The sequence below is a fragment of the Thermomyces dupontii genome, assembly GCF_041956625.1.
Source record: "Thermomyces dupontii strain NRRL 2155 unplaced genomic scaffold VTN31scaffold_1, whole genome shotgun sequence".
Classification (NCBI taxonomy): domain Eukaryota; kingdom Fungi; phylum Ascomycota; class Eurotiomycetes; order Eurotiales; family Trichocomaceae; genus Thermomyces; species Thermomyces dupontii.
Genome location: NW_027192307.1, coordinates 4,482,556 through 4,500,046, shown reverse-complemented (window position 1 = coordinate 4,500,046; position 17,491 = coordinate 4,482,556). Strand labels below are relative to the sequence as shown.

The window sequence follows — 17,491 nt, the reverse complement described above, 5'->3', positions numbered from 1 at the left end:
TATCTAATCGAATCAGCGGAAGTGACAACTGGCTTAGGCTAGCAATGTTCCTTGCATGCAGCCTGCAAACAACCGCACAAAGGAAGAAGAGCACAATGAATGAGACGCCCAGGCTAAAAAATACAAAACTCCGTCCATGCATGCATCTATAATACATGTGAGCTTAAGCCGGCTGAGAAATTGCTCAAAATATCAATAAATGTACATAGTTAGGTAAGAAAGCAAAGTCTTTGATTACTTGATCCACTCCCAAATCCTTCCCCAGATCGTCGTCGGCCGCTTCTCCCACACCGGATCGTCGAGCTCCATTCGTCCCGTGTCCAGATCCGCCTCCAAGGGCGACACAAACCTCGTGCGAAAGATGAGCTTGTGGCCGAGATACAGCACCACAAAGAGCATCAGGCTGACATAATTGACGAAAAAGTCGGTCACGTTGAACTCCGGAATCCAGCAGGTGAATCCCTGGGTGAGGATGATGAGGACGTTGATGATGAGGCCGTACCACGCAAAGAACGGCTGCCCCATGGCCTTGTACGGCAGCGCGTCGCGCGAGATGCCCCGCGCGGAGAGAGCGCGCATCAAGGCGAGGTGGCAGGCATTGAGGCTTGCCCAGCTGATCAACCCGGCGACGCCGGACATACTGACAAACCAGGTAAAGACGGTGGCGCCGCTGTTGGAGAGGTTCAGAAAGCCCAGCAGCCCGATGGCCGAGGTTGAAAGTACCGCATAATAGGGCACCCCACGGACCGAGGTGCGTTGGAGGAAGCGCGGCGCAAACCCTTCCTGCGCCAGGCCGAGCAGCACACGGCTGCCGCTGTAGACGTTGGAGTTGGCGGCGGACAGCACGACGGTGAAGAGCACCGCGTTGATGATGTGCGCCAACACATGCACACTCGCCAGGTCGGCCGCGATCACAAACGGCGACGCCGACGCATCCGTGTTGTCCGACACGAGCCGCGGGTTGTCGTAGGGCACAAGCAGGCCGATGAAAAACACGGTCAGGATGAAGAACAGCGCAATACGGAAGAACGTCTTGCGGACGGCCGACGGCACCGTCTTGCGCGGGTTCTCCGTCTCGCCGGCGGCAATGCCGACGAGCTCCGTGCCCTGATACGAGAAGGCGGCCTGGATCAAGACGGCCCAGAAACCGACGAACTTGGCCGTGTCACTGGAACTTCGACCCACCAAATCCGGATACTGGGCAAACGCGCCGGGGTGGCCCCAGGTGCGGAAACCCAGATACCCTTGCGGACTGGCGCCAGCATCGATGCAGATACCAAAGATCAGGAACCCGATCACGGTGATCACCTTGATACTGGCGAACCAAAACTCCAGCTCTCCGTAGAAGCTCACGGGCAGGAAGTTGATGGCCGTGATGGCCACCCAGAAGACGCCGATGAAAATCCCCACCGAGACTGACTGGTTCCAGTACTGGATGATCAAGCCGGAGGCCGTGAGCTCCAGGGCAAACGTGATAGCCCAGGAGAACCAGTAGATCCAGCCCATGGCGAACCCCAGGCTGGGGTCGACCAGGCGCGTGGCGTACGTGGTAAACGCGCCGGCGACGGGGATGAACGTGGCGACCTCGGCAAGGGAAATCATGACCGAGTACACCACCGTGCCGATGAAGATGTAGGCGATCAACGCACCCGCCGGGCCAGCCGTTGCGATGGCGGAGCCGCTCCCGATAAACAGTCCGGTGCCGATGGTACCACCTGGTGCAATAACAATCAACGGGGGTGTTCATCAATACTAACAAGGATGATAGTACCAATTGCAATCATCTGTAGATGCCGGCTCTTGAGCTTGCGCTTCAAGGCCAGTGTGGGCGCCTGCGCCGACTTGGCGCCGACACCGTGTTTCTCGACGTCTACCATTCCTCCGGCATTGTTGGACGAGGGACTTTCGGGTTCTTCGGCAATGATGTTCAAGGATCCCTCGTCATTGCCATTGCCATTGCCATGCAAGGGCTTGACGTCGTCGTGTTTCAATGCCGCAGCCGCATTGTCCGTGTCCGTGGACGCCATGAAATCGGGGTTGCGTGGCGCAGGAGGATCAGAGACGCGAAACCGTTTGAAAGCCGCGCAAACGGAAGCGGAAAGTCACGGATTGTCGAATTGTTTTTTTTTTTTTTGTTCTTTGGTGGGCGATTCGTAGGGAGGTGAGGTTTCGTGAGAATTCAACACAAGAAGGGAAGGCGTGGAGCATGAAATGTCATTTCAAACATTCTGAATTTTACTACAATCAAAAAAGACGATAGTTATCGGATTCAATAATTCCTCTGTATTAACAAGCAATTGCCAGTATGAATTTTTGAGAAATAGCCGTAAACTGACTCACTGGATTTTTTATCTTTCTCTGAACTAGGGCTACAGTGGGTCGTGAGAGAAAAAAAAAAAAAAAAGTCGCCATCCAGTAGTGGATCCGGGATGAATCGCATTGCTCATCAAATGATCAAAAGATTCAATCGATTAAGTATGGATTGAAGAGAAATTATTATCACGAAACGATAATTCCCACAAATATACCAGGCGTCCAGAGGTATCACAGAGGTATCAACAGAATTCGCACACCATCAACATGCCATGCCGTCAAACTCATCCGGCCACCGGCGGGCCGGGGGCCGGGGCTGGCTCTTTGGGCTCTTTCCTCGAGCGCAAAAAGAGCCGGACCGCAATGAACGTCGTCGCCCCGAACAGCACCCTAATCATCTCGTCAGCACAAAGCCTCATACCTCGGTAGGTAGATCGTGATGAAAGATCCGTCACAAACGGGAGCAGACCATTCAAAAGCCCCAAACACCGTTGCCGCTTGAGCGATGCGGCAATAGTGCCAATCATCGCACCAGTCCGCATCTGGCAGACTCGCCGCGAGCGCAATGAAGCCCGCAAACCAAAAGATGCAGGTCACCGTTTCGATGCCGAGGGTGACAAAGATGTTGGACAAGTGGGCGAAGAAGACGGGCACGAGCGCGAGATAAGGCAACGCAACCACCATCGTCCAGAGGGCGTTGAAGAGCATGAAGTAGGTGCTGTCATCCATACTTTCGCCGCCGGTGTACGGAATAGCAAAGTCCCGCTTGACCTTGCGGCTCTGCAGGTTGTCGATGAAGTCGTCAACCTTGTCCATGTAGTCGTCGTAGTCGACGCCCCGGGTGGGGTTTTTTGCTTTGTCGATGACTGGAAGAGAAGACGGTGTTAGGCCGAGCATATTGAAGAGCAAGGACGATAGTTCGCGTACCTGCCGCAGTCAGGCCCATGATGATAATAGCAAAGACCAACTGGGCGATGCGCACGGGCAGCACCCAGTTGAGGTCGCTTAGACCCTTCAAGAAGGCCATGTTGATAGATCCCGTCCTATGTATCGACTAGGTCGAAGTATCGGACAAGGTCTCGACCGGCTCTGAGCAAGAACAAAGCTCTCAAGCTGGACAGTGAGGGAAAGCCGCGAACCTTTAAAGGTAAAAAAGAGGGGCACAAAAAGAAATAATATGATGATTCATTCAGGCAAAGAAAAAAGCTCCTCTTCAGCTTCAAAGACTCTCGGTGGCTCGTCTTCCTTTCAAAAAAAATAAAATCCCGACTCTTGTCTCTCCCGATTCTCTTCTCTGTACCAATCCCAGGCAGAGCCCTCACACATTTTCAAAGCAAAAAATCAGCCTTCAAACCTTCCAACATGCCCAACCTGATAAAGTCCAAGAACCCAAGAGCAAAAAAACCTCGTATTCGTTCCGTTTTGATCAACCCTGCACAAGGGCGTCTGGAGGGAGTTTGACTTTGCTCCACATAACCTACAGTAGTTAGACAGAATCCGCTCATGCTGTTCCGATGACATTGGGTCCCTTCATCGGAAGGTGCTGCCAGTTGATTGGTTGAAATATCGGCTCCGTTATCCATTGATCGACGCTCCGATTACGGAGAGAGGCTTTAGGTACCTGTGCGTCGGGTCGATGGCGTAATTGGTGAGTTTAGAGTTCACATACATACAGTACTAGATCAGCCAGAGGAACAGAGGCAATTCTCGCAAAATGATGAATCTAAATGCTGTCGAAGGGTATAATGTAGGAATTTGGCTTTTCAACGTACAGATTGCCTATCATCCATCTCTACCATGTCCATGTTCATTCATTAAGCAAACTCTCAGAGTACTCGGATAGGTAAACCTATATTTAGACAGACCCCGAAGCGCCAGCAGCATGGTCCGCCGCCGGGGCTTCAGCAGCGCGGCTCGGCAATGCAGCCTTGTCGGCACCAATCACCCCAGCAGCCTTAGCCGCCGCAAGCGACTGCTCAAAGTCGGCAATGATATCGTCAATGTGCTCGGTACCGACAGAGATGCGGATGCCATCTTCCGTAACGCCAGACGCAAGACGCTCCTCCTCGGTCAGTTGCTCATGGGTCGTAGTCCACGGGTGGATGGCAAGAGTCTTGGAGTCGCCGACGCTGGACAAAATAGATTAGCAGACGACCCTTGGTGGATTCACGGCAGAGTACTCACTTGGCCAGGTTGGAGATCAGCTTGAAGCCGTCCACCACTTTGCTGCCGGCAACGGCACCGCCCTTGACACCAAACGACAGCACGCCACCGAAACCGCGCTTGAGGTACTTCTTCGCGGTCGCGTGGCTGGGGTGGCTCTCCAGACCCGGGTACGACACCCAGGACACGTTCTCGTTCTTCTCGAGCCATCGCGCCAGCGCCAGCGCGTTGCTGGCATGGCGCTCCGCGCGCAGGCTGAGGGTCTCCAGACCCAAGAGCAGCTGCTGGGCGCCGAACGGGTTCAGGCAGGATCCCAGGTCTCGAAGGATCTCAACCCGCACGCGGATGGCAAAGGTGATGGGACCGAACGTCTCCCAGAAGTTGAGGCCGTGGTAGCCCTCGGCCGGCTCGCTGAACTGCGGGAACCGAGCCTTATGCTTGCCCCAGTCAAACTTGCCGCTGTCGACGACGACACCGCCAATGGTGGTTCCATGCCCACCGATCCACTTGGTCGCACTGTGGACGACAATATCCGCGCCGTGTTCGATAGGGCGCACAAAGTACCCGCCGGCGCCAAACGTGTTGTCAACCTTCATCGATATCAGTAACAAATGTCGGATAGGACATTGGAAGAGAGAATATACATACCACCAGCGGAACACCCTTCTCATGGGCCACCTTGGCGATCGCCTCAAAGTCAGGAACATTGTACCGCGGATTCCCAATGGTCTCGACGTAAACGGCCTTGGTGCGGTCGTCAATGGCCGCAGCAAAGTCCTCGGGCTTATCGCCCTGCACGAACTTGGTCTTGATCCCAAGGCGAGGCAGGAAGACCTTGAGCTGGTTGTACGTGCCACCGTACAAGTTACTTGTGGAGACAATGTTGTCGCCGGCATGTGCCAGAGCCGAGATGGCCATGAACTGAGCAGCCTGGCCCGAGGAAGCGGCCACGGCGGCAACACCGCCCTCGAGAGCAGCAATGCGCTTCTCGAAGACATCCACGGTCGGCTACAATCGCATTTAGCATGCTCTCTCAAGCCCAGTACCGGGGGGGGGGGGGGGGGGGGTTTAGGAGGCCACCCACGTTCATAATTCGCGAGTAAATATTGCCAAACTCCTTCAGCCCAAACAATCTCGCGCCATGGGCCGAGTCATTGAAGACAAATGACTATAATCCCCGATCAGTATCCGTGACACCCTCCTGCCGAGCACCGTAGATTCCGTACTGTCGACGCATAGATGGGAACAGCGCGCGCATTGGTCTCCTTATCCGGCGAGTGACTTTCTCCATGTCAGTGCACAATTCCCCATATATGTAGTACCCTCCACACCAAGGACAAAAAAAAAAACCTACCCAGCATGCAGCTGCAAGGTCTCGAAACGAAGCGGACGCTCTTCACCCGACATGGTGACAAGACTTGATCCAGTAGTACTAGTGAGTAGCTTTCAATCTATGGACTCAATTGACTGAGAGGAAAATCAGAATGCCTCGAGGAAAATTCTCTCGCTTTGGTTTTCTCTCCAACCTTTAAGTAACCCCTCCTTTTCTCTACTGCGGGGATCTCTGCCCGTTCTTCTGGACACAAGATTCTGCCGCGATGACGTGATGAGGTGGGACATCCCTTTTGGGAAAGATACAAACCCTAATCTCAGGCACGGGTTCCCTGCCATTGGAGAAGCCCTTCGGGACTCCCTACGATTAGCGAACGCGCTCCATTCGTTCGTCCGTGATTCGGTCAACGACATTCGCAATCGCTCTGATCAGATACATATTTTCCTCATGGAAAGACAAAAAAATTCATCAACATCAAATCGTACTTGAACTTCCTAGAATTGCTTCTTTTTCTCCAGGTCATGTGACGAACAGAAAAACTAGACGCCAATCCCCAAAAACAGAAGAAAAAAAAAATGACCTCCATCGTGCAATACAAAGCAGGAACACATAAACAAATGCATCACACATCCTCAGAGTGACGAGTGAACCTCAATTTCCCACCGTAACCATCAATGTTGCCCCTGGTTCCCTTGGTTGTCCTGTCCGGGCGGTGGAGGTTGCGTAGGCTGGGTTCCCGGCATGCCACCCATCATGAACCCCGGAGGGAACATGGGCATGCCGGGGAACTGGAAGCCGAAGCCGGGCACCGCGGGCGGCACGGCAGGATTGTTTGTATTGGCGGCTTCGCGCTCGCCCGTTCCTTCATTGCGATCGCTACGTCGGTTCGCGGCTGCACGCTCCTGCTGTTGACTCCGTGTGGATTGTGGTCCGCGCTTGCCGCTCTGATCCGTGGCCATGCGTCGACTGATGGCTGTTTTGATTGATTAGCAAAGACATAGTTCCAAAAAGAGATAAGTTGGCAACTCGTAGATCAACGAACCTTTCGACGAAACTCCTGCGCCAATCTCAATGTCCGGCTCCTCCACGACCATTCCGCTCTCGATCGGCCGTCCTCCAGATCCGCCATACTCTGCTGTCAACATCCACTTTCGATCGGCCTCAGTGAGCCGCTCGATGGGAATGACGCTGATGCCCGTTTGGTAATCACTGCAGTCACGCGGGCCGTAGCCTACGCCCCATCGGGTCTGCCGGAGTCGTAAGCACATGAAAGACACGAGAGAGAAAAAAGGGCAAGAGAAACGTACCCGAAGCTGCATGTCTCCCGATCGATATGTTTCCATGCCCTCTCGAGCATTTTCTGCATCTCGACGACTGATCATCTTTATGAAAGCATGGCGCTTGTCGAGATTGACGATGCAAGTCTGGACCACACCATATTGCGAAAAGAGTTGACGCAAGTGAGCCTCATTAGACCTGGATGGTTCGTTAGTACAACAGGAACAAAAACCCAGTAGATCGCCATGGGATACTCACGTGACTCCACCAACAAACAGCGTTCGGCTCAACACCTTGATATTCCCAGGCCCAATCGAGTAGTCCCATTCAATTCGCTTGGGCCCCGGTGGTGGCAGCGACGGATCCTTGCGCTGTGGCGAAGGAGTGCGTCGACGGCGTCCGGGCGGGCTACGCTGACGATACTCGTTGCCGCGTCGCCCGCGAGGATCACCACCCCCACGACGACTAGGAGAATCCCCGTGGTACTCACCGTACACTGGACTGTCTCTACGACGAGGCGGGGTCGGCTCACGACGGCGATCCCAGCCCGGAGATCGGGAGCGACGGCGGTACTGACCTGGCGGGGACCGCCCGTATGAGCGCTCTCGATCTCGGTCTCGATCTCGATCCGCGTCACGCGACGTGTCCGGCCGAGCGCCCCAAGCAGGCTGAGCCGCGGAGGCCGCAGCGTTGAATCCTTGAGTTGCGGCAGATGCTGCGTTCATGTTATTGGCACTGTTGGTGAGCGTGAGCAACTGGAGAGCAGTCGCCCACTGCTCCTGAGGGATACCCTGCGCCGCCAGCAACTGAAGCAACTGCACCTGCTGCAACGTCTCGGGCGAGATTCCAGTTGGCTGGGCTTGAGCTGCAGGTTGTGCCGTTGCCGCCTGCGGAAACAAGGCTGCCAGGGGATTCGGGAGCGCGCTGGGTGTCGGAGTCTGCTGGGGTGTTGTACTCTGCGCCAAATTCGTCAAAGCTGCAAAAGGGTTCCCAGCGGCGAAAGGATTCGCGGCGGGCGCAGCCTGCGGAGCCTGCTGAGGTTGCTGAGTTTGTTGAGCCTGCTGGGCTTGCTGCGTAGCCTGCTCCGTCGACGAGGGTGCGGGCTGCGAAGCTGTGGTCGCTGTGTTGAATGCAGCAAAAGGATTGGCAGGCGCCGGCGCACTCGAGCCAGGAGGAGCGGTAGTGTTTTGCTTCGCCATGTCGGCCAGCGCTTTCAAGATACTGGATGTGTCAGGAGCCGTCTGCCCAGCGGGCTGACCAGCCGTTGTCATAGGCATTGAGGCAGCTGAACCGTTTGGCGGTTGCGAATGCTGAGATGGTGGGCTGAAAGGATTATAGTTGGGCGCTGGCGAACCCTCTGGAGTAGTAGACTCAACATCTAGAGAGATGATTAGAACCTGTCCAGTCGAGATATGGGACCCAGATACGCCCGGGTTTCGACGATTTGCGGGACGTGTAAGCTTACTTTTTGGCGCGTTCAGCTTCTCCTTGAAGGATTGCAACATAGGTGCGGGGAACGTGTAGCCACGCTCCCAAATGTCCACCAGCTTCTTGATCTTCTCCTATACAATCAAACATGCATGTAAGTTCAACTATCCCAGCCAACAATACGTGACGCACGATTAGGAGAAAATTGCAATGCTATCCGGATACGCAGGGCTTCCTGCTCAGCCTGGAGGACACCAAGTCCTCGACCCGGAAGGAGGCTCTGGAGGAAACAATGGTGCAAATGTTAAGCTGTGTATTGTTTGCTGTCTAGAGCGTACCTTTTGATCCTCAGGAGCGTTATTAATGATGTCCGTCATCAACACCGGGAGCAGTTCTGTCACTCTGTTGACTCCAGCCGCAAATGTGCCATCTGGGGCATCGCTGCCAGACGGCTGACCGGCTTTGCGAGCTGCCTCTACCCATTGTCGAGTTACAGAGTCTACGACATAGAGTACACCGAGCTTGTGGGTTCCGGGAGCTCTCTTGAAATGGGTATAGATCTTCTGAATGAGCACCGATTCAGACTGCACCAAACCATTAGCAGGGGCTCTTTCTTCGCAGTCCGGCATTGGATGTTACATACCTGAACGTTGGCTGTGCACAGTTGCGTGATGCTGTTGATCTTCGACCCCGAAACCCCTGGCGGCTTCAAAGCCAGCATAGACTGGAGATAGCTATCGAGCTCTGCGACGGCAGAGGACATGGTGGGAGAGTCACACTCAACTTCCTGGGGCTGAGGTTGATTGTCCAAACCCAGGTTGGTCTCTTTCTTGAATTAGGAGAAAGAAAATGATTGTGCACACAGATCTTTGTGGGTTGGCAGAACAGTGAATGACCCCAACGGGCTACTAGCGACCAACTGGCGAACTGACTTAGCGACAAGACGACTGGATGGCTCGGTCGCTTCCCATGAGCTTGTTTACCCCGTGGACGGTGGAGAGGAAGATCTAGCGAGAGTCCTCGTCTTCTTCTTTTTCTCCTCTTCCCCTTTGAGACAGTCGCGTCACTACGGACTGGATGCGACCCGGGGGGAGAGACCCTTCCTACTGCTAGCAGACTTTAGTCTAGCGCGCGCGAGGCGAGGAAGAGTACAGGTACGATCTAGCGAGTAGACGCGGATATCAGTGTCCCCTTGGGGCTGTCTTACTGAGTACAGATGACAGAAAGATGAGAAAAGAGAGGAAGATGAAAGCGTGGATGAAAGACGGTGAGGGAGGCAAGTCGAAGAAAAACAGGAGGTTAAAGAAGAAAAAACTTCAGTGGAGAGCGCTAGCCTAATATGGACAGGCTATCACGTGACCAAATAGCTCAGGCTTTATCAATCAGTGCACGTGATTTTCACCCAAACTGTGATACGCGTATCAGAGCTTCCAAAGCCAGCTCCGGTGATGCAATTATGCAAGGCCATCGAATGATGCGTACGGAAAATGGCGCATTTTTCAACCCAAATCTGAAAAAACTTGGCTGGCAGCTAAGGAAAAGGAGAGAGACGAAAAGAACCTACGATACGATATGAATCTACGATCAATCATCGGGTGAGCCATCAAGGGATCCAGGGCGCTCAAGAATGCCAAAAAAAATAGCAGCATGCCGTGCCAAAGCTTAAGCTTCAAGCCTTTGCAAAACAAATAGTGCTCGACCCTGGGACTCTGGCACCAACGCGGCGCACAATCGACAAGTACATAAGCAAATCGGAGTAATCATGATATCAACCTTCGTGCACGGAGTCCTCATAGTCTACGAGCACGGGGTACATACTGTACTGGACAATTGAAATCGCCGCTGTGGAAAACAGCTGGCAAGATGGCGGGAATGACGGCAGTGGCCGAAGACAGCGGGCTAAAAACCAACACCAATCAGGAACGTCTCCGTCTGTCCGCCTTTCCGGAAGAGGTTCCCTTTCTGCGTTTCGGTAAACCGGATGACTGCAACCGATACGATACGTAGCAAACTGATCAATTACAGTAAATAGGGGTTTGTGACGGTACATAACTCGAAATAAGACGCTAAAATAGTGAGCAAGTCTAATGGTGACTTTGGTCATTACCCGACCGATACGGACCGTAGCCGCCTGCCGCCGACTCGATTAAATAACTAGCCCTGCTTTCCTCCCATCCGTAAATTTTTTCCCAAGTCTCTGCATTCAATTGTGATCAACAACTTTTTGCGCTTCGTTTTTCTCTCACCATCTCCTCTCCTTGACCCTTCTAGTTCCACACAATGGCTACTTCCTTGCGACTAGGGAGCTCTATTCTCCGCTCCTCGCTCGCCACGAAGCCGGCGGTGCAGAGCGCCGCTTACACTGGCCTGCGCTGCTACTCGTCCAAGGCCAAGGTCGGTAGCAGCAACCATTTCGCATAGACATGGCGGGAATGCAGCTAACAGACGTTGGCACTGTAGTCTCTGAAGGAGACGTTCGCTGAGAAGCTTCCCGGCGAGATTGAGAAAGTGAAGAAGCTTCGCAAGTATGATCAGACCCATCGATTCCGACAAATCCGATGGCGCAGTCGCTCACATCGTCTTACCCGTACAGGGAACACGGCTCCAAAGTCATTGGCGAAGTTACGCTCGACCAGGTCTACGGTGGTGCCCGTGGTGTCAAGGCCCTGGTCTGGGAGGTAGGTGCTTCTGGACGGTGTACGGCGGATGTCCTGGGAATTTGCTAACAGTGCTGCGGTCAGGGCTCCGTCTTGGATCCTGAGGAGGGCATTCGGTTCCGGGGCCGAACGGTGAGTGCTCAAGTACGGTGCGTTTTTGTGAAGCGGCTGACCCCGTTGCTAGATTCCAGAATGCCGAGAGCAGCTTCCCAAGGCTCCCGGCGGCGAGGAGCCCCTCCCTGAGGGTACGATTTCCGTTAACGCATGTCGCCCGAGGCGCGCACTAATCAATCGTAGGTCTCTTCTGGCTGTTGTTGACCGGCGAAATCCCAACCGAGCAGCAGGTGCGCGACCTGTCTGCCGAGTGGGCTGCTCGTTCCGAGGTGCCCAAGTTCGTTGAGGAACTGATTGACCGTTGCCCCAATGATCTGCACCCCATGGCGCAGTTCTCCTTGGCTGTGACGGCCTTGGAGTACGAGTCGTCCTTTGCCAAGGCCTACGCCAAGGGTCTGAACAAGAAGGACTACTGGCTCTACGCCTTTGAGGATGCGATGGACCTGATCGCCAAGCTGCCCACTATTGCCGCCCGCATCTACCGCAACGTGTTCAAGGACGGCAAGGTTGCTCCTGTCCAGAAGGACAAGGACTACGCCTTCAACCTGGCGAATCAGCTCGGCTACGGCAGCAACAAGGACTTTGTTGAGCTGATGCGTCTGTACCTGACCATCCACGCGGATCACGAGGGTGGTAACGTCAGCGCGCACACCACTCACCTGGTTGGCAGTGCCCTCAGCTCGCCGTACCTGTCGTTTGCGGCTGGTCTCAACGGTCTGGCCGGCCCGCTGCACGGTCTGGCCAACCAAGAAGTGCTGGTGTGGCTGGAGAAGATGAAGAAGACCATTGGCAACGACCTCAGCGACGAGGCCATCAAGAAGTACCTGTGGGATACTCTGAACAACGGCCAAGTCGTGCCGGGTTACGGTCACGCCGTGCTCCGCAAGACCGACCCGCGCTACGTGGCTCAGCGCGAGTTCGCCCTCAAGCACCTGCCGGATGACCCGATGTTCAAGCTGGTCAGCCAGGTCTACAAGATTGCTCCGGGTGTTCTGACGGAGCATGGCAAGACCAAGAACCCTTACCCCAACGTGGACGCGGTAAGTCACGCACGAGTTCTGATGGGCCAATGGTTCCTTGTTACTGACGGAAAATAGCACTCCGGTGTCCTGCTTCAGTACTACGGTCTGACGGAGGCCAAGTACTACACCGTTCTGTTCGGCGTGTCCCGCGCTCTTGGTGTCCTTCCTCAGCTCATCATCGACCGCGCACTCGGCGCGCCGATTGAGCGGCCCAAGAGCTTCAGCACCGAGGCGTACGCCAAGCTCGTCGGCGCCCAGCTGTAAGCGAGCAGCATTTGCATGAGCAACACGTCGTGCTTGGGCGTGTCCGAGTCATGAAGTTCCCGAACCGCATATGTTCGATAGACTGCCCAGCGGCAATGGCCAGTTTGTCTTGTACAATCTATTTTCCAATGGTTTAGAGTGGGAAAGGATGGATTTTGTATTTTATATGTTGTATTTGCTATGAATGGATTCAAATTTTCCATCAATCAAAATCATTAATGGCCATATGCCGTTCCTTGACAGGCGTGTGGAAATGAGCATCGCTCTCTCATCAATTCGGAGACTCGATAGTTGGTCATGAGTAGAAAGTGTCTTGTTGTCACTGACATTGTCTCTACAGTCTATACAATCCTTCCAAAGTCTCCAACAGAACCGAGTACTCCGTCCAGTTGTCTCGACTCTCGAGCGTTTGGGGCTCGGTATCACATGCAGGTCTTAATCGATTCATTGGCAAAGCACTTCGGATTTCTCACATCCAAGACATATCAGAAACCCATGTGATTTCGGCTTGAAGCTTCTTCTACTGTGAGAAAAAAAGAAAAGGGTTTGATCGAGGATGCACACAGCAGACGTTTGAAACGCAGTCGAACACCTCCAACTCCGTCCTCGTCGGGGTGAATAGCTTTCGTCCGATCGAACCCCGTGCTACATACCGCTCAACAGGGATCGGAATTGAAACTGTTGGAACGTCTTGTTGGGGTCTTGGGGAGCACGGAGCACCTCCCGGTGTGATAAAAATTCATCTTCATTCCGGATCTCACCGATGCGCCCAAACGAGGCTAAGCCAGGCCGAGGCGTTGAGCTTCCCAGCCTCACACCAGAATGGGAAGCTCGACCTTACATAATCACGTAAAGTCGGAGATGCTCATTCGGCCGGGAAATAGATGGCCTGAATCCTCAGGCCGCCACGGGGGGTTCTAGGACAAGCCAAACCAAGGGATCCAGCTCGGGCTTAATCCGCAAAGTCAAAGCAGCTGTGATCGCGCCGACGAGTCAAGAAAAAAAAGACAGATTGCTTGTCGGCTTGGACTGTAGAGTACTCGGTACATTACAGTACAGCCCTTTATATATCTTCGTTCCTTGTTCCATCGAGGTTTTTTTTCTCTCGCTTGTGTTCGAACCTTGTGTTTGTAGATTCGGTCTTTCGTTTTCACAAGAAGCTGAACTGTCAACAATTGCCGACCTCGGTTTGACATTGCCGACAAGGAACTCCCTCGACTGAACAGACGAGAATCCCCCGAAACTCCCTTGGTCAGGGCCCCTTTCTCAGACTCAACGAACCGCGATGGCGTCCGCTGCAGCAGAGGCCTCCGCGCCTCGCAAGATCGAGAAGAAGCCCATCAAGTTCAGCAACTTGCTACGTAAGTCTGGTCTCGGGGCAAGGGAAGAAGAAGTCGTGCCTGGATCCTGTGTCTGACAATGCGTCGAATACAGTGGGCGCGGGTTTGAACATGTTCGAGTACGTACAAGACGAATTCCCACATGCAGTCGCATTGACAGGACTAACGGTTTTTACAGGGTCACCACATTAGGACAGGTATTGCACCCCGACGGGCGAATGTCAAACCATGCGACGAAACTGACCACCGTGACATATATCAATAGCCGCTGGAAGTGATCAAGACGACCATGGCGGCAAACCGCACCGATTCATTTGCAAGTGCCATGCGTCGAATCTGGGGCCGTGGAGGGATACTTGGCTGTAAGACAAAGGAGATCTGCGAGTAGCAAGGACTGGAGCTGATAGATCCTTCGCAGACTATCAAGGTCTGATTCCCTGGGCCTGGATTGAGGCCTCAACCAAAGGCGCTGTGCTGCTGTTTGTCGCGTCCGAAGCAGAATACCGCGCCAAGGTGCTGGGCGCCTCTGATTTTACTGCCGGTATCCTTGGTGGCATGACGGGTGGTGTTGCGCAGGCCTACGCGACTGTGGGCTTCTGCACGTGCATGAAGACGGTCGAGATCACGCGGCATAAAATGGCCGCGGCGGGCCAGAAGCCGCCGACGACGTGGCAGACGTTCATGGACATCTACCGACGCGAAGGCATTCGGGGCATCAACCGGGGCGTCAATGCTGTGGCCATCCGGCAGACGACCAACTGGGGATCACGCTTCGGCCTGTCGCGTCTGACGGAGAACGCCATCCGCAAGGTCACCAACAAGGAGGAGGGGCAGAAGCTGAGCGCCGTCGAGAAGGTCCTGGCCTCGGGTCTGGGCGGCGCCCTGTCCGCGTGGAACCAGCCCATCGAGGTCATCCGGGTCGAGATGCAGAGCAAGAAAGAGGACCCCAACCGCCCCAAGAATCTGACCGTCGGCAAGACGTTCAAGTACATCTACGAGACCAACGGCATCCGCGGGTTGTACCGTGGAGTCACGCCGCGGATTGGTTTGGGCATGTGGCAGACAGTCTGCATGGTTGCCCTGGGAGATATGTACGTTCTCTTTCGAACCCAGCTTGTATCCGTGCTAACCCGGACAACAGGGCAAAGGAAGCTGTCGAGAAATTGACGGGTGATAAGGTCACAGCGAAGCACTGAACCAAGGAATGGCAAAAATCACGTTCGCTTTGATTCGCGACCTGGCGTCATTTGTGCCATACGATATCCTGTATTCCTTGTATGTTATCGCTAAACTTGGAGGCTGCGATGGCTTGTTTGCTGTTTCGTGTGACGGTATAGACTTGAGCAAGGAACCAGTACATGGTTTGTAAAAATTTTAATTCAATGAATTCTAGGAACTTGTATGGTCGATAGCCCATGAACACGCGCTATGATTCTTTTTTTTATTTTTTTTTTTTCTGATACATATATGATGCACATGCTCAGTAGGTCAATAATCTCGTAAAACAGCCACGAGATCATCTAGCCTAGCCACCTCGCCCAAGAGGAGCGCCTCCTTTTCCTGCCACTGACGAAGCGTCAGCCGCTCTACATCCGTGAGATATTTGTCCTCATTCCCCTTGACGTCGATGCGCTCCGTCTTCTCCAGAAAGTCCTTGAGCCGTTCGCGCTCGAACCGGATGCGCTGCAGGACGCGCGACATGGCCTTGTAGGTATCATGCAGGACGTTGCGCGCCACGCGATCCGGGTCGTAGAACCACAGGTAGATCGTGCGCGACGGGTGGCGCTGCGCATCGCGCGGCAGCTCCAGTAGGTCGACAAACCCCGCCGCTTGCATGCTGGCGAGCACTTGCCGCAGGTCCTTGGATGACAGCAGACTAAGTTCTTGGAGTCGTTTCTCGTCCAGCTTGCCCTTGTCCTGGAGGATCCGGGCGACGCGCAGCGCGGTGTTGCTGAAGCGGTGCGCGATCAGTCGCTCCAGTTCCAAGTGCCGTAAAGTGCGTGCCACGTGCCGGAATTCGACCGTCCAGCTAGGGATGCCCTGGTGGAGCTTGCGCGAGGCGAGGCTGTAGGGGGGCTGCGAGACGAGCTGCAGGTGTTGGTCGACGTCGTGCGTCCGGTTGCTGGGCTCGTCGTCGTCCCCGTCCCCGTCCGGCCCTCGCCCGTTCACCCCGTTCTCGAGCGGCCGTTTCCCCCGGCGGTTCGGCACGGCTGACGGCTCCATCGGGCCGATTGTATTGCTGAGGTCGAGATGGGGGTCTAGCTCGTTGGCGATCTTGTAAAGGGGGATTGCAGCGGAGTAATCTACACCTTCTTCCCCTTCTCGGGGGAGCTCCTCTTGTGTCCGACAGCGCTTGGTCTGGTATTCAATCAGTCGCAGCAAGGTCTCGTACACCTTTGCCGTTTCATGCGACCAGGCTCGTTCTGCCAGCTCGACAAGATGTGCGTTTCGGCTGACAACGTTCATCTTCTCGTAGTTGATGCCGACAACGAGATCCGGCTATACGTACAATTAGTACCATGATAAATTGATGGTGTGTCTGGGGTGCTCACCGTGATGGCATTCCCCGGCATCACCTCATCGTCGTCTTCATAAGTGGCCCACTCATCCTCGGCCTCCTCTGACTCCAGCCTTGGCCGTTTGTTCGGGCCAGTCCCTTCCTCGTTCTGTTGCCGCCTCTTCGCGCCCACCGGGATGCCGTCGCGGAGCAATCCCTTGGTAAGATCGCCATCCGTCCGCTCGGCGACCAGCTTCTCTGTTCTTTCCTGGATTTCCGCTTCTAGCTTTTTTCCCTTTAGACCTGATCCGGCGATCATCGCCTTAACCGTCCTCTCCGCGTCGAGTACGTTATCTGCAGGACTGTGAAAATCCGCCTCTCGAAATCGTTTGATGTATCCATGGGCGGCGAGTGTCGTCAGCGTTGAGTACAGCCGCTCGTTGCCGCTATGGTTTTCGTCATAGTCTCCATTGGGCAGCTGTTCCTCGGCCGTGTCCTTTTCGTGTCCATCAACTGCATCCTCGTCGTCCGCTCCTACTCCGTTCACGCCATTGGCGCCTTTGTTTTCTGCGGGGCGGAGCTCGGGGAGCTTCTCCAAATATCGGACTTGTGCATGGCCCAAATACAAAATCGTCGATACGACCCTGGCCGCGTATGACCCCAATCTTTGCTCAATCATGTGCAGGATCTTGCCTGCCCGCACCAGGTTGTATGCTGCCCGGATGTTCGCTTCGTAGTACGTCAAGCCATCTTCGAACGACGTAAAGTGATAGACCAAGTTCATCTGAATCATCGCCGCGAGAGCGCTGTACAGTTGTCTGTCGGGAACACGCGCCAGCGGCTTGAGGCGCGCAAGTGGGAGGCGGTCATAGCGAACGAGGAGCGAGAATATGCGCTACGAACAAACGTCAGGAGTCATTCAATTGATGAAGACAGGGCATTCTCAGTTGTGCTGTCCACATACCCCAAACAGCTCCCCAAAATTATCCTCGACTAAAAGTGTACAGAGCTCCTCAACCGTCTGCATGCATGTGAGCGTCATATCAACCTAAGAAAAAAGCGCGAGTTTTACCTGGGACATG

The 17,491-nt window shown here is 54.4% G+C and overlaps 7 protein-coding genes across 7 annotated transcripts; 2 read left to right on the top strand and 5 right to left on the bottom strand.

Annotated features, from left to right (window-relative positions):
* Positions 1-234: 234 nt before the first annotated feature.
* On the bottom strand, positions 235-1,602 carry VTN31DRAFT_1695 (uncharacterized protein; the record flags this gene model as incomplete). The annotated part of the gene is made up of 1 exon (XM_069401780.1): positions 235-1,602. The coding sequence occupies one exon, from the start codon at positions 1,600-1,602 to the stop codon at positions 235-237; it is 1,368 nt and encodes a 455-aa protein (XP_069264551.1).
* Positions 1,603-2,597: 995 nt separating this feature from the next.
* VTN31DRAFT_1694 (uncharacterized protein) lies at positions 2,598-3,340 on the bottom strand (the record flags this gene model as incomplete). Its single annotated transcript, XM_069401779.1, has 3 exons — positions 2,598-2,703; positions 2,783-3,179; positions 3,241-3,340. The coding sequence occupies 3 exons, from the start codon at positions 3,338-3,340 to the stop codon at positions 2,598-2,600; spliced, it is 603 nt and encodes a 200-aa protein (XP_069264550.1).
* An 828-nt stretch (positions 3,341-4,168) lies between these two features.
* VTN31DRAFT_1693 (uncharacterized protein) lies at positions 4,169-5,883 on the bottom strand (the record flags this gene model as incomplete). Its single annotated transcript, XM_069401778.1, has 6 exons — positions 4,169-4,442; positions 4,498-5,066; positions 5,125-5,484; positions 5,561-5,644; positions 5,703-5,757; positions 5,831-5,883. The coding sequence occupies 6 exons, from the start codon at positions 5,881-5,883 to the stop codon at positions 4,169-4,171; spliced, it is 1,395 nt and encodes a 464-aa protein (XP_069264549.1).
* A 597-nt stretch (positions 5,884-6,480) lies between these two features.
* On the bottom strand, positions 6,481-9,278 carry VTN31DRAFT_1692 (uncharacterized protein; the record flags this gene model as incomplete). The annotated part of the gene is made up of 7 exons (XM_069401777.1): positions 6,481-6,782; positions 6,852-7,056; positions 7,117-7,285; positions 7,346-8,465; positions 8,553-8,649; positions 8,854-9,099; positions 9,159-9,278. The coding sequence occupies 7 exons, from the start codon at positions 9,276-9,278 to the stop codon at positions 6,481-6,483; spliced, it is 2,259 nt and encodes a 752-aa protein (XP_069264548.1).
* A 1,517-nt stretch (positions 9,279-10,795) lies between these two features.
* On the top strand, positions 10,796-12,572 carry VTN31DRAFT_1691 (uncharacterized protein; the record flags this gene model as incomplete). Its single annotated transcript, XM_069401776.1, has 7 exons — positions 10,796-10,909; positions 10,976-11,040; positions 11,109-11,193; positions 11,257-11,304; positions 11,357-11,417; positions 11,470-12,326; positions 12,384-12,572. 7 exons carry the CDS (start codon positions 10,796-10,798, stop codon positions 12,570-12,572), a joined length of 1,419 nt encoding a protein of 472 aa, XP_069264547.1.
* Positions 12,573-13,857: 1,285 nt separating this feature from the next.
* Positions 13,858-15,108, top strand: VTN31DRAFT_1690 (uncharacterized protein; the record flags this gene model as incomplete). The annotated part of the gene is made up of 6 exons (XM_069401775.1): positions 13,858-13,933; positions 14,007-14,031; positions 14,091-14,109; positions 14,178-14,274; positions 14,331-15,003; positions 15,054-15,108. The coding sequence occupies 6 exons, from the start codon at positions 13,858-13,860 to the stop codon at positions 15,106-15,108; spliced, it is 945 nt and encodes a 314-aa protein (XP_069264546.1).
* Positions 15,109-15,400: 292 nt separating this feature from the next.
* Positions 15,401-17,490, bottom strand: VTN31DRAFT_1689 (uncharacterized protein; the record flags this gene model as incomplete). The annotated part of the gene is made up of 4 exons (XM_069401773.1): positions 15,401-16,411; positions 16,465-17,304; positions 17,374-17,430; positions 17,482-17,490. 4 exons carry the CDS (start codon positions 17,488-17,490, stop codon positions 15,401-15,403), a joined length of 1,917 nt encoding a protein of 638 aa, XP_069264545.1.
* Position 17,491: the final 1 nt, after the last annotated feature.